The sequence below is a fragment of the Microcaecilia unicolor genome, chromosome 6 (assembly GCF_901765095.1).
Source record: "Microcaecilia unicolor chromosome 6, aMicUni1.1, whole genome shotgun sequence".
In the NCBI taxonomy this organism is placed as follows: domain Eukaryota; kingdom Metazoa; phylum Chordata; class Amphibia; order Gymnophiona; family Siphonopidae; genus Microcaecilia; species Microcaecilia unicolor.
Window position 1 is genome coordinate 227,926,527 of NC_044036.1, and position 13,209 is coordinate 227,939,735.

General features: G+C 48.6%; 1 protein-coding gene across 2 annotated transcripts in view; it reads right to left on the reverse strand.

Annotated features, from left to right (window-relative positions):
- Positions 1–278: 278 nt before the first annotated feature.
- LRSAM1 (leucine rich repeat and sterile alpha motif containing 1) overlaps positions 279–13,209 on the reverse strand; it is a 1,377,704-nt gene continuing 1,364,773 nt past the window's right edge. For both annotated transcript variants that reach the window (XM_030206572.1, XM_030206573.1), the window contains exon 25: positions 279–1,489. In XM_030206572.1, the coding sequence (XP_030062432.1) occupies positions 1,364–1,489 (126 nt within the window). In that variant the 3' untranslated portion in view covers positions 279–1,363. The remainder of the gene's footprint in view (positions 1,490–13,209) is intronic.

Here is a 13,209-nt window from a genome sequence, read left to right on the forward strand (position 1 = left end):
GACACAATTCATTTTCATCCAGATGGATCCTACCAATGTTCCACAGTCTGTCTATATCTGAAAACTAATACTATAAACATTGGTAAGAAGAATATTACACAAGATCAAACAGAAAATGTATTTTATAAGGGTAAGGGCAATGCATTCGATATACTGCCTTTCTGTGGTACAACCAAAGTATGTACACTGCCTTTCTGTGTACAACCAAAGTATATATAGGTACTTTCTCTGTTCCTAGTGGACTCACAATCTGAGTTTTTGGGCCAGGGACAATGGAAGGTTAAATTACTTGCCAAAGGTCACAAGGACTGCAGTGGGACTCAAACTCGATTCCCCTGGTTCTCAGCCAACTGCACAACAAAACACCACAGGCATATTGACTTAAAAAATAACTGAGACTTCCCAAGCCCAAGTGTACTAGTTGCTATATAATGTCACAAGAACAGTCAAACATCTGGGAATGGGTGCTAAGCATTTCGAGCAGCAGCAGTGCCTCATATCTACTTAATTTAACAGAATTCCAGGATACAATAGCTACATGCTGATTCACAAGGATGGGTTTAAAATGGCAGACAACCCCCATTTTTTTTCTTTTACCGTTAAGAACATAAGAGTTGCTATACTGGGACAGACAGAAGATCTACCAAGCCCAGCATTCTGTTTCCAACAGTGGCCAATCCATGTGCTTACTCTGCTACCCATGAGATGCTGCTCCAGAACTGCCCCACATGACCAAATGATCTCCCTCACCCTTCATTTTTCACCATCTTGCCAGAATCATATGCCTGGCCTATCGGCCCTCATAGCCCTCACTAAAAAATATCTCCCTGTACACTCTCAGTACCACCACAGCAGCAGCACCAGTTTTCTCTCCTCCCCCCACCCCACCAACTGACTGAGTGTACCTACACCTTACTGATCTTAGTGGATCCAAATTCAGATGCCCTGCACCACAGTGGATCACCAGAGTCAAGACCAGCCCCAAGCAAGATGCTTTTAAATTAAGATTAAACCCCTTTATCACATAACTTTGTTTTATTTTTAAGTTAATCATTCCCTTGAGTTTGTTGACCATGTAAATTGACAGTAGGTGGGAGGAATTGCTGCTTTCAAGCTGGGGTTGGGGGGGGGGCAAGAGTACAAGTTCCAGTCATTAGTAAAATGATCTCGCATAATCAGGATGAAAGTACTGAGTGAAGCCTAACTCTTTGCAAGGGTGTTCTTCCCATCCCACCCATTTTGATGCTCCTCCCAATCTCACTCTATCAGAATCCAGCAACACAGTTATTAGTGCAAGTGTGGATGTCACTGGAATCCAAGATGCTACCCTCTCGATCCCCAACAGTCTTGGGCCCCACACCTGCTAGACACTGAGATACATATGGATGCACTGTATGATGTCCTTGCGGCACAGGGGGCAGATTTTCAGCGTGTTACTGCACGTAGAACAGCAGCACACATGTCCACAGCTTAGAAAGATCATGTCTGCCTGCAGGGGAGAAAAGAGAGAAATGGTATTAGGCATCTTTCAATATTAGGGTGAGACAAATGAATATATTAATTCAAGTATGTCAGCAATCGTTGTCTAGGTTTGGTCCCGGGGTCCAGTTCACAGAGGCAGTGAGTTCGTAGAGGCAGTAGGCTCCCAAAGAATACACAATCCACACGAGTTTGGATATATAAAGTATATTATATTTGCATATATGTATAGGCTCACAGCACTTAGTACAGGTAAATGGTACAAGGCTGTCTCTGGGTGTGTGTTTAGAGAGAGAAAGAAAGGATATGGTGTTTGTTCAGAGGAAGAGGTATATGTGTGCAGAGAGAAAGGAAGAGAGAGAAGGGCCTAAGAAAGCCATGGGCTCTGGGAGAGAAGGCTTTGGGGAAGAAAGTGGGGCCAGAGCCGGAGCTCTGGTGGCTGGAGTTGGGTAGGTGCAGGGGGAGAGACAGAGAGAGAAGTAGTGCAAGCAGAGCCCTGTGCTCTGCATGCAGAGAGACAGAGAGAGAAGTGCCCTGAGCCGAGCCATGTGCTTCTGCTTTTATACCTCAAGAACAGAAAGAGATCAAAAAACTTATCTTCCTTCCCAGCCAAACTCCAGTTTGCTTTCTGAAGTCAGGAAGGTGACAATTTTTACAGGTTGTACCTCTTTGAAGTCCCTAGTGAGGGAGCCTCTATGTCTGGATTCCTTTGTTCTTAGAGAGCCCTGCTCCCCATATGACAAAAGGTATGTTAATCAGGAGCAATTAAGAAAACACAGGGCTAGCAGGCAGCTCAACACCATTTGGTCCATGTCATCCTCAGTGATTCCTGAGGGAGGGGGAGAAGTCAGAAGTCAGAAGCTGGTTTAATATTATGTCAAGCTGGTTTTCATATTAATTTAAGTATGTCCATCAATCCTGACCTCCAGCAATCCTGACATCTCCACCATATTTTGGAAAACCAAAATATGAAAGTGCAAAACCCTTAAGAGAGAAACTTCACTGGCTCCCATTTAGGGAACGGACCACGTTCAAGATCTGCACAATTGTGCACAAATTCATCCACGGAGACGCCCTAACCTACATGCTAAACCTTGTGGACCTACCTCCCAGAAATACCAAAAGATCATCCCGAAAATTTCTTAATCTGCACTTCCCCAGCTGTAAAGGACTAAAATACAAGCTTATACATACGATCTCCTTCTCATACATGGGTATGCAGTTGTGGAACGCACTACCAACCGACCTGAAAATAATCGACGAAATATCTAACTTTCGCAAATCTCTGAAGACGTATCTCTTTAACAAAGCCTACAAAGAGAACCCATAGCTTAAACATACCACCTCACCAACCCACTCCATTCTGAAAACATCTTTCTATATCTACTCATTTAGAAATTCTTTCCCATCCTTAATCTCTCTGCATCACCAATTGTATCTGACACCCTGGAATGGCATTGCCATAACAGATCTCTGTAAGCCACATTGAGCCTGCAAATAGGTGGAAAAATGTGGGATACAAATGCAGTAAATAAATAAATAAAGTAGTAACTACACTGATTAGATATTAACTTCTGAAGATCCAATGTTCAATATTGAGGCTATGATTTCCAAGTAAAAATAAATGTCAGGGGTCTGTCAGTGGGAGCTCTGGAAGTAGAATCCTCTGAGTTGGAACCCCACAGTATGTGTGTGTGTAAGGGTGGGGGCAAGGCTGGGTTGGAAGAAGCTGCAAAGAGAGAGTCATTGGGGATGAGGTTGGAACTCTGGAACCCAGGGCGATAACCTTGGAGGTAGTTTGGAAGGCCCCGAAGAAGCTGGATTCGACAGTGACTAAAGCTACAAGTTAAATTTCTAGTCTGGCTGGTAAGGTCGACTTGTCTCAGAATATTGAGAAGGTCAAGCAAGACAGCATGGGTTATGTTCAGCACACGCAAGGACTAGGGGGCATGCAATAAAGCTACTCCGTAGTAAATTTAGAACAAATTGGATAAAGAGGGTTTTTAAAAACTTAGTATGTAATTAAACTCTGGATTCCATTGCCAGAGATGTAGTAAAAGCAGCTAGCAGGATTTAAAAAAAGGTTTGGACTAGTTTTTAAAAGAAAAGTCTATAAACCATCTGCTGCTTATTTCTACAATAAGCAGCATAAAAAGTGAATGATACATACCTGTAGCAGGTGTTCTCCGAGGACAGCAGGCTGATTGTTCTCACGACTAGGTAGACGTCCATGGCAGCCCTCACGAACCGGAAGTCTCATGGGAGGTAGCGCGTGCGGGGCACGCCCACTGCGCATGCGCGGCCATCTTCCCGCCCGTGCGCGCCCACTTAGTTAAATGCCAAGCAAAGGAATGAGAAAAACGCAACTCCAAAGGGGGGGAGGGAGGGTAGGTGAGAACAATCAGCCTGCTGTCCTCGGAGAACACCTGCTACAGGTATGTATCATTCGCTTTCTCCGAGGACAAGCAGGCTGCTTGTTCTCACAACTGGGGTATCCCTAGCTCCCAGGCTCACTCAAAACAACAAACAGGGTCAATTGGGCCTCGCAACGGCGAGGACATAACAGAAATTGACCTACGAAGAACAACTAACTGGGAGTGCAGCCTGAACAGAATAAAACCGGGTCCAGGAGGGTGGAGTTGGATTTAAACCCCGAACAGATTCTGCAGCACCGACTGCCCAAACCGACTGTCGCGTCGGGTATCCTGCTGGAGGCAGTAATGAGATGTGAATGTGTGGACTGATGACCACGTCGCAGCCTTGCAAATCTCTTCAATAGTGGCTGACTTCAAGTGGGCCACTGACGCTGCCATGGCTCTAACACTATGAGCCGTGACATGACCCTCAAGAGCCAGCCCAACAGGGCCGTGTGACACGGTAAGCGAGGTAAGCAACGCAGGGGGGCGCCGACCTCTAGAGGGCGCCACTCACTTGCAAAATCTTTTAGCTGAAGTTGTGATTCTCCTCTCTCCCCTGCCCTTCCCGCATCAGTAAGTGAAGGAAGCCCAGCAGTGCTGAGACAGACAGGCTGCTCTGCTAAAGCTGCTTCGAAGAGTACAACCAGCAGCTAGTTATGGCTTTGGTGTGTGAACAACTTTCATTCAGGGTGAGCTGGAACAACATTCAAATTAAAGAGAACAGGTTTGGAGGCAGGTGTGCAAGTGAGACTGGGGAGAAATAAAAAATAAATAGTGTAATTGTTATCTGTAAGTGGTTCAAAGTTTTTGTTTTTTGAGCATGTACACTGAGAGGAGGGCATGACTGCAATGATGTGTACATAATTATCATAGCTACAGCTAAAATCTATTTAATTGGCTGAGGAAGTTTAGCTGACGTATAGTGTAGAATAGCTGCTTTTTTTGTGTGTTTGTTTTTATATAAAACATTCTGCTTGGATAGGGAGAGTTTGTGATATTTGAAAATACATTTTGCTTTAATGAAATTACTAAACTTTAGAGTCAGAGACTTATCAATGAGGGATACATACTGTGGAAAGGAAGCCCTGGAAACAGAGTTAAGAGGACAGATACCAGCAACAGAATCAGATACTGGGCCAGCATGATCAGAAAAAGAAAGTCACCAGCCAACACAGGTAGAAAAAAATCGTTTTATTTTCATTTTAGTGTTTGGAATATGTCCACTTTGAGAATTTACATCTGCTATCTTATTTTGCAATGTATAGCAGTCTCCAAGAGACTGGGCTCCCAGTGAGCCAGGGAGGTCAGACTGTGTAAATGAGCTGAAGAGACCCCCCCCCCCCCCCCCCCCACTGTAACAAAGACAGGAACATGCATAATCAAAGCTTAGGTCTCTGCAGTTACAAGGGCTGGCCATTCCTAATTATGCTAATAGTTTTTAATAGGCTAAGTCCCACTGAAAAGCCTCTTTATAAAGGCAGTGCTTTCTCTGGAGTGCAGTGTTAAGAAACAGCAGGCATTGTGTTTATTTTTTAAAACTGCTTTCCTGTGTAAGCTAATTTACAGTTTTCTGGTATATGCTTGACATTGAAGGGTGAGGTAGACCCTTTTGTCAGGTCTGGCTGGGCCTGTAGTTTTCAGTCTAAAGGAAAGACATGTAGCAATGGCGAAACATCTAATGAAGAAGCGAGACGGGGGGGGGGGGGGGGGCACCAACTGACAGTCTGCAGGGGGGGCACCAGAGACCCTTGGCACGGCCCTGCAGCCCAGCCTAGGCGTAAGTGAAGGAAATGCAATCTGCTAGCCAATTGGAGATGGTGCGTTTCCCGACAGTGACCCCCTTCCTATTGGGGTAAAAAAAAAAAAAAACAATTGGGCGAACTGTCTGTGGGGCTGTGTCCGCTCCAGGTAGAAGGCCAATGCTTTTTTGCAGTCTAATGTGTGCAACTGACGTTCAGCAGGGCAGGTATGAGGCCGGGGAAAGAATGTTGGCAAGACAACTGGTTAAGATGGCACTTCGACACCACCTTTGGCAGGAACTTAGGGTGAGTGCGGAGGACTACTCTGTTATGATGGAATTTTGTATAAGGAGCATGAGCTACCAGGGCTTGAAGCTCACTGACTCTATGAGCTGAAGTAACTGCCACCAAGAAAATGACATTCCAGGTCAAGTACTTCAGATGGCAGGAGTTCAGTGGCTCAAAAGGAGGTTTCATCAGCTGGGTGAGGACGACGTTGAGATCCCATGACACAGTAGGAGGCTTGACAGAGGGCTTTGACAAAAGCAAACCTCTCATGAATCGAACGACTAAAGGCTGTCCAGAGATGGGCTTACCCTCTACACGATGATGGTAAGCACTAATTGCACTAAGGTGATTCCTTACTGAGTTGGTCTTGAGACCAGACTCCGATAAGTGTAGAAGGTATTCAAGCAGGATCCATGCAGGACAAGAGCGAGGTTCTAGGGCCTTGCCCTCACACCAGACGACAAACCTCCTCCACTCAAAAAAGTAACTCTTCTTAGTGGAATCCTTCCTGGAAGCAAGCAAGACACGAGAGACACCCTCGGAGAGACCCAAGGAAGCAAAATCTACGCCCTCAACATCCAGGTCGTGAGAGCCAGAGACTGAAGGTTGGGGTGCAGAAGCGCTCCCTCGTTCTGCAAGATGAGGGTTGGAAAACACTCCAATCTCCACGGTTCTTCGGAGGATAACTCCAGAAGAAGAGGGAACCAGATCTGGCGGGGCCAAAAGGGCGTGATCAGAATCATGGTGCTGCGGTCTTGCTTGAGCTTCAATAAGGTCTTCCCCACCAAAGGTATGGGAGGATACGCATACAGAAGGCCCTTCCCCCAATGTAGGAGAAAGGCATCCGACGCCAGTCTGCCGTGTGCCTGTAGTCTGGAACAGAACTGAGGCAGCTTGTGATTGGTCTGGGAGTCGAAAAGGTCCACCGAGGGAGTGCCCCACTCTCGGAAGATCTTGCGTACCACCCTGAAATGGAGAGACCAACAGTCGGCCAGACTGTTGTTTACGCCTGCCAGGTACGTGGCTTGGAGAAGGGGGGCGAGATCCGGTGCCCCCCTGCTTGTTGATGTAGTACATTGCAACCTGGTTGTCTGTCCGGATTTGGATAATTTGGAAGGACAGCCGATCTCTGAAAGCCTTCAGTGCGTTCCAGACCGCTTGGAGCTCCAGGAGATTGATCTGAAGACCTGCTTCCTGGAGGGACCACACCCCTTGGGTGTGGAGCCCATCGACATGGGCCCCCCACCCCAGGAGAGATGCATCTGTCGTCAGCATTTTTGTCGGCTGAGGAATTGGTCCGAATCGTCCACCAGCGCAGCGAATTGCGGCAACTGATGGCCAGGTGGATGGCACCTTCTAGATTCCTGGTGGCCTGACACCACTGGGAAGCTAGGGTCCATTGAGCTGATCTCATGTGAAGACTAGTCATGGGAGTCACATGGACTGTAGAGGCCATATGGCCCAGGAGTCTCAACATCTGCTGGGCTGTGATCTGCTGGGACGTTCTGGCCTGGGAGGCGAGAGATAGAAGGTTCTGAGCCCTCGCCTCAGGAAGATAGGCCTGAGCCGTCTGTGAATTCAGCAGGGCTCCTATGAATTCAAGAAATTGGACTGGCTGGAGATGGGACTTCAGGTAATTTATTACAAACCCCAGCAACTCCAGAAGTTGAATAGTGCACTGCATGGACCGAAGAGCTCCTGCCTCCGAGGTGCTCTTCACCAGCCAATCGTCGAGATATGGGAACACATGCACCCCCAGCTTGCGAAGGTACGCCGCAACCACTACGAGGCACTTCGTGAAGACCCGTGGTGCAGAGGCGAGCCCAAAGGGCAGCACATAATTCTGAAAGTGCCGTGTTCCCAGACGGAATCGTAGATACTGTCTGTGAGCTGGCAGTATCAGGATGTGAGTATAAGCATCCTTTAAATCCATGGAGCATAGCCAGTCGTCTTTCTGAATCAGGGGAAGAAGGGTGCCCAAGGAAAGCATCCTGAACTTTTCTCGAACCAGGCCTCTCAGGTCTAGGATGGGGCGCATCCCCCCCTATTTTCTTTTCCACAAGGAAGTACCTGGAATAGAATCCCTGCCCCTCCTGCCCGGGTGGCACAGGCTCGACTGCATTGGCGCTGAGAAGGGCGGAGAGTTCCTCTGCAAGTACCTGCCTGTGGTGGGAGCTGAAGGATTGAGCTCCCGGTGGGCAATTTGGCGGAGTGGAGATCAAATTCAGGGTGTACCTGCACCGCACTATTTGGAGAACCCACTGGTCGGAGGTTATGAGAGGCCACCTTTGGTGAAAAACTTGCAACCTCCCCCCGACCGGCAGGCCGTCCGGCACGGGCACGTTTATGGTGGCTATGCTCCCATGGAACCAGTCAAAAGCCCGTCCCCTGCTTTTGCTGTGGAGCTGCAGGGGTCTGCTTGGTCGCACGCTGTTGACGGGAACGAGCGTGCTGGGGCTGGCCCTGTGCCTGAGAAGGCCTTCGGGCCGGCTGGTTGTACCTACACTTGCTGTAGGCATAGGGTGCAGACCGCCGGGCCTGGGAAAAACGTCCACCTGTAGAGGTGGATGCTGAAGGTGCCCGGTAGGAGAGATTGTCGAGAGCGGTTTCCCGCTGGTGCAGTTGTTCAACCAACTGCTCGACCTTCTCGCCGAAAATATTATCCCCCCGGCAAGGGACATCCGCCAGGCGCTGCTGTGTCCAGTTGTCCAGGTCAGAGGTACGCAGCCATGAGAGCCTGCGCATCACTATACCCTGGGCAGCAGCTCTGGATGCCACATCACAAGTGTCATAAATACCCCTGGAAAGGAATTTGTGACATGCCTTCAGCAGCCTGACCACCTCCTGAAAAGGCCTGGCCTGCTCCGGCGGGAGCTTGTCAACCAGGTCCGCCAATTGCCGCACATTGTTCCGCATGTGGATGCTCGTGTAGAGCTGGTATGATTGAATCTTGGTCACGAGCATGGAAGAATGATAGGCCTTCCTCCCAAACGAGTCCAGAGTGCGAGACTCCCGCCCCGGGGGCGCCGAGGCGGTATCCCTCGAACTCTTGGCCCTCTTGAGAGCAGAGTCCACGACTGCTGAGTCATGTGGCAACTGGGGCCACATCAACTCCGGGTCAGTGTGGACTCTACACTGGGACTCTGCTTTCTTGGGGACGGTGGGATTAGATAGGGGCTTCAACCAGTTCCGAAGCAGCGTCTCCTTCAGGACATTGTGCAACGGTACCGTGGAAGATTCTCTAGGTGGTAATGGATAGTCGAGAACTTCGATCATCTCAGCCCTCGGCTCATCCACGGTGACCACTGGGAAGGGAATGCTCACAGACATGTACCGGACAAAGGAGGCAAAGGAGAGGCTCTCTGGAGGCGAGAGCTTCTTCTCCGGTGAAGGCGTGGGGTCGGAGGGGAGACCCACAGACTCCTCGGAGGAGAAATATCTGGGATCCTCCTCCTCCCCCCCATGAGGCCTCCTCCTCTGTGTCGGACATGAGCTCTCTGATCTCAGTCGGCAATCGGGCCCGTCTCGACCCCGAGGAACCGCGTCCTCGATGATGGTGCCGAGAGGTGGACTCCCGCGCCAGCGGGGACGAAGCTCCCTCCATCGATGTGGATTCCACCTGAGTGGCGATCGAGACCGGTGCCGACCGCATCACAGGGCCAGAGCCAGCCGGCACTTCCAACAATGGCACCGCGGGCGCAAGCACCCCCGGTGCCGGTAGGGCCTGGCGCATCAGCCCCTCCAGGATACCTGGAAGGATGGCTTGGAGACACTCGTCCAGGGCCGCTGTTGGGAGAGGCTGGGGAGCTGGTGTAGGCGTCGGTGCTCGAAGCTGTCCAGGTCCAGGAGACGGTACTGGGGTACCCGACGACCTGCGCATCAACACCTCTTCAATAGAGGGGGAGCGCTCCTCCCAGCGTTGGCGCTTTTTAGGGGCCGAGTCTCTCGTCGTCCCTGAGCTGCCGTCCCATGCGCCGTGGGCGACTGATGACGGTGCTTCTTTGCAAGCTTCTTCCGATGACCGTCATCTGCGCTCCGCGGCATTGGCGAGGAGGAGGTGGAGTCCCCGTGCCCCCTGGGGGTCGGATCTGACAGGGTTCGGTCCCGATGGCCCTGGGCAGCGAAACCAGCCGAGGCGGGTTGCCGACTCGGCTGTTCACCGCCGCCATCACTGGCAGGTCGCCGGGCTAAAGGAACCTGTGCTCCTGGGGTCGATGCCATGGTCGGCGCCGAAGTCGTCAACACCGGTACCAATGCGGAAGTTCCCGCTATTGACACCGATGCTGCCGACGTCGAAGGGCCAGCGCAAGTTCCAAAAAGACGGTCCCGAAGAACTTGCCTCGCCACCTGCATCCGCTTTTTCAAGCCGAGACACAAGGTGCACGCTTTGGAATTATGCTCTGGCCCAAGGCACTGGAGGCACCAAGCGTGAGTATCGGACTGCGAGATTTGCCGGCCTCACCGACCACACTTTTTAAATCCGCTCGGGACCTTCGAGGACATCGATGGAAAAATTGCGTCGGCGAAGTCAAAACCGTCAATGGTGGCAGTAAAAAGGCCACAACAAAAAGGAAACATGGACGCGGACGACGGCGAAAATAAGGAGAAACACTCGATGGAAAGGGAGACTTCTCTACAACTTTTTTTTTTTTTAAACACGACGAAAAACAACCACGCGAAGACGCGTACACAGAAAGAAATAGCGAACAAGGCCGCGAAACGGTTTTCTGGGGCTGACAAGGAGAGGGATAAAACTGGGTCTCTTTCCAACGCGGAAAAACAGAAACTGAGTGGGAACGGGCGCGCACGGGCGGGAAGACGGCCACACATGCGTGGTGGGCGTGCCCCACGTGCGCTACCTCCCGCAAGACTTTTCTTCCGGTTCGTGAGGGCTGCCGTGGACGTCTACCCAGTCGTGAGAACAAGCAGCCTGCTTGTCCTCGGAGAATCTGTTTTACTCTTTTGGTATCTTGCCAGATACTTGTGAATAGCTACAGTTTGAAACAGGATACTGGGCTTGATGGACCTTTAGTTTGACCCAGTATGGCAACGCTTATGTTCTTACCATTATGACATAGTACATTGCCTCTCAGTTGTCTGTCTGAATTAAAATAATTTGGTTTACTAACTGGTTTCTGAAGGCCTTTAGAGCATTCCAAATAGCAATTAGCTTGATGAAGTTGTTTTCATGTTGCCTTTCCTGAGCAGACTACTGACTATGGGTGTGAAGCCCATCTACATGAGCACCCAATCCGAGGGTGGATGCATCTGTTGTTAATGTCTTGTGGCATGGGAGAATTTGGAATTGAAGTCCCTTGTTCAAGTTGCTGTGGATTGGCCATCAAGGTTCTCTGTGGCTTAAGAACCCTGGGAAGACAGGGTCTACTGAGCCATCCTTAAATTGAGGCATGCCATGGGTGTAACATGTATTGTGGAGGCCATGTCATCTAGCAATCTTAACATCTGCTGAGCTGATACCTGCTGACCCTGTTGAATTTCCTGGGTTACACAGGTGAGGGCTTCTATTCATTAGACCAGGAAGAAGATCTTGGCCTAAGTCATGTGTAGCAGGGCTCCTATAAATTCCAACTGTGGAGACAATCAAGATGGGACTTGTGATAACTGACAATGAACTCTAGTAGTTCCAGCACCTGAATGGCTCTGCACATTGATTCTTGTGCTCCTAGGTAGGGAAACACATGCACCCCTAACTTGTATGGAGATGCTGCAAATACTGCTAGACACAGTGAACACTCTGGGTGCTGATGTGAGTCCAAACAGCAGTACACAGTAGTAGTGTTTCCCTACTTGAAATCTGAGATACTTCCTGTGACTGGGATATATCTGTATATGGGCATATGCATCCTTTAAGTCCAGAGGTCATAGCCAATCTTGTTCCTGAATCAAAGGGAGTAGGGTGCCCAAGGAAACCATCTTGAACTTTTGCTTTATCAAATATTTGTTCAGGGTACTTAAATCTAGCTTAACTTTGATGCTTCTCAGAAGGCAATTTAGTTTTCAATTATAGAGTGCAACCTGTCCAGACTATTTTGAGAACCCACTAGTCTGAGATTAAAAAGGACCACATTTTCTTGAAAAAAGTCAGCCTCCCTCCTACCAGAAGGTTATCCGTTACTGGGACTGCAACTATTTATTTATTTATTTATTTAAACAGTATTTATAACCCATGATTTTCCAAAGTGAATTGGTTCAATGTGGCTTACAAAAGTTAAAGTGAATACATTTTCCTAATAACAGAAGTGGCTTGCAAAGGTTACAGTGAAAACATTTTCCTAATAACAGAAATGTTGAGTCAGGGAAAGTATTTGTGCATTGAGGGCAGGAGCTGGGACTATTTTAGCTTGGTTGTTGGGTACTGTAGTTCAGGAAAACAATTTTGAAGAGGTAGGTTTTGATATGCTTCCGAAAGGTCCAGTAATGTTTCATTTAGTGCTTATGTATAAGAAACCAATTGAATGGACTGATTTGTATACAAGATTCGTACAGTTTGGTAATTTCTGGCATTCACGTTTGCGTTTTTTGATGGTAGCATGATCAGGTCATTCATGTAGTTTGGGGCGGATCCGAAGAGGATTCTGTAGACCATGGTACAGAGTTTGAACATTATTCATGCCTTGATGGGGACCCAACAAAGGGCTTTCAATAGTGGCCTGTTCTGTCGAATCGTGAGCATTTGAAGGTTAGTCTGGCTGCTGTGTTCTCTGTTGTCTGCAATCTGTTTAGTAGTTGTTCTTTGCAACTCACATAGATTCTGTTGCATAGTCTATGTTGTTGAGTACCACTGATTGCACTAGCATATGGAATATGGACCTCGTAAAGTACCCTCTCATTCTCCTGTTTCCACATCGAATGGAACATCTTGGAGGTGGCACTTTCCACTTATCAAAGGACAGATTTTGTCTAGAATTACTCCTAGCACCTTAAGGTGATTGGCGATGGGTATGTGGATCAGTATATTGTGTTGCAGTATGGTGATGTCATTAATAGAAGTTGTGTCTTTTCCCTGTTCATTTTTAACATGAAGGCTGTTGCCCAGGAATACATTGTGTTGAGTCCTAATTTGATCATGTCCATAATTTTGTTTAGGTCTTTTCGAAGGGAATGAATATGGATACATCGTCGGTGTAAATGAATGGTTGAAGGTTTTCTGTGCTAGTGATTTTGCTACAGGGATCATCATTATATTAAATAAGGTGGGTGAGATCAGGGATCCTTCAGGCACTCCACAGGCCGCTTTCCAGGGAGGGGAGATTGCGTTGCCCATC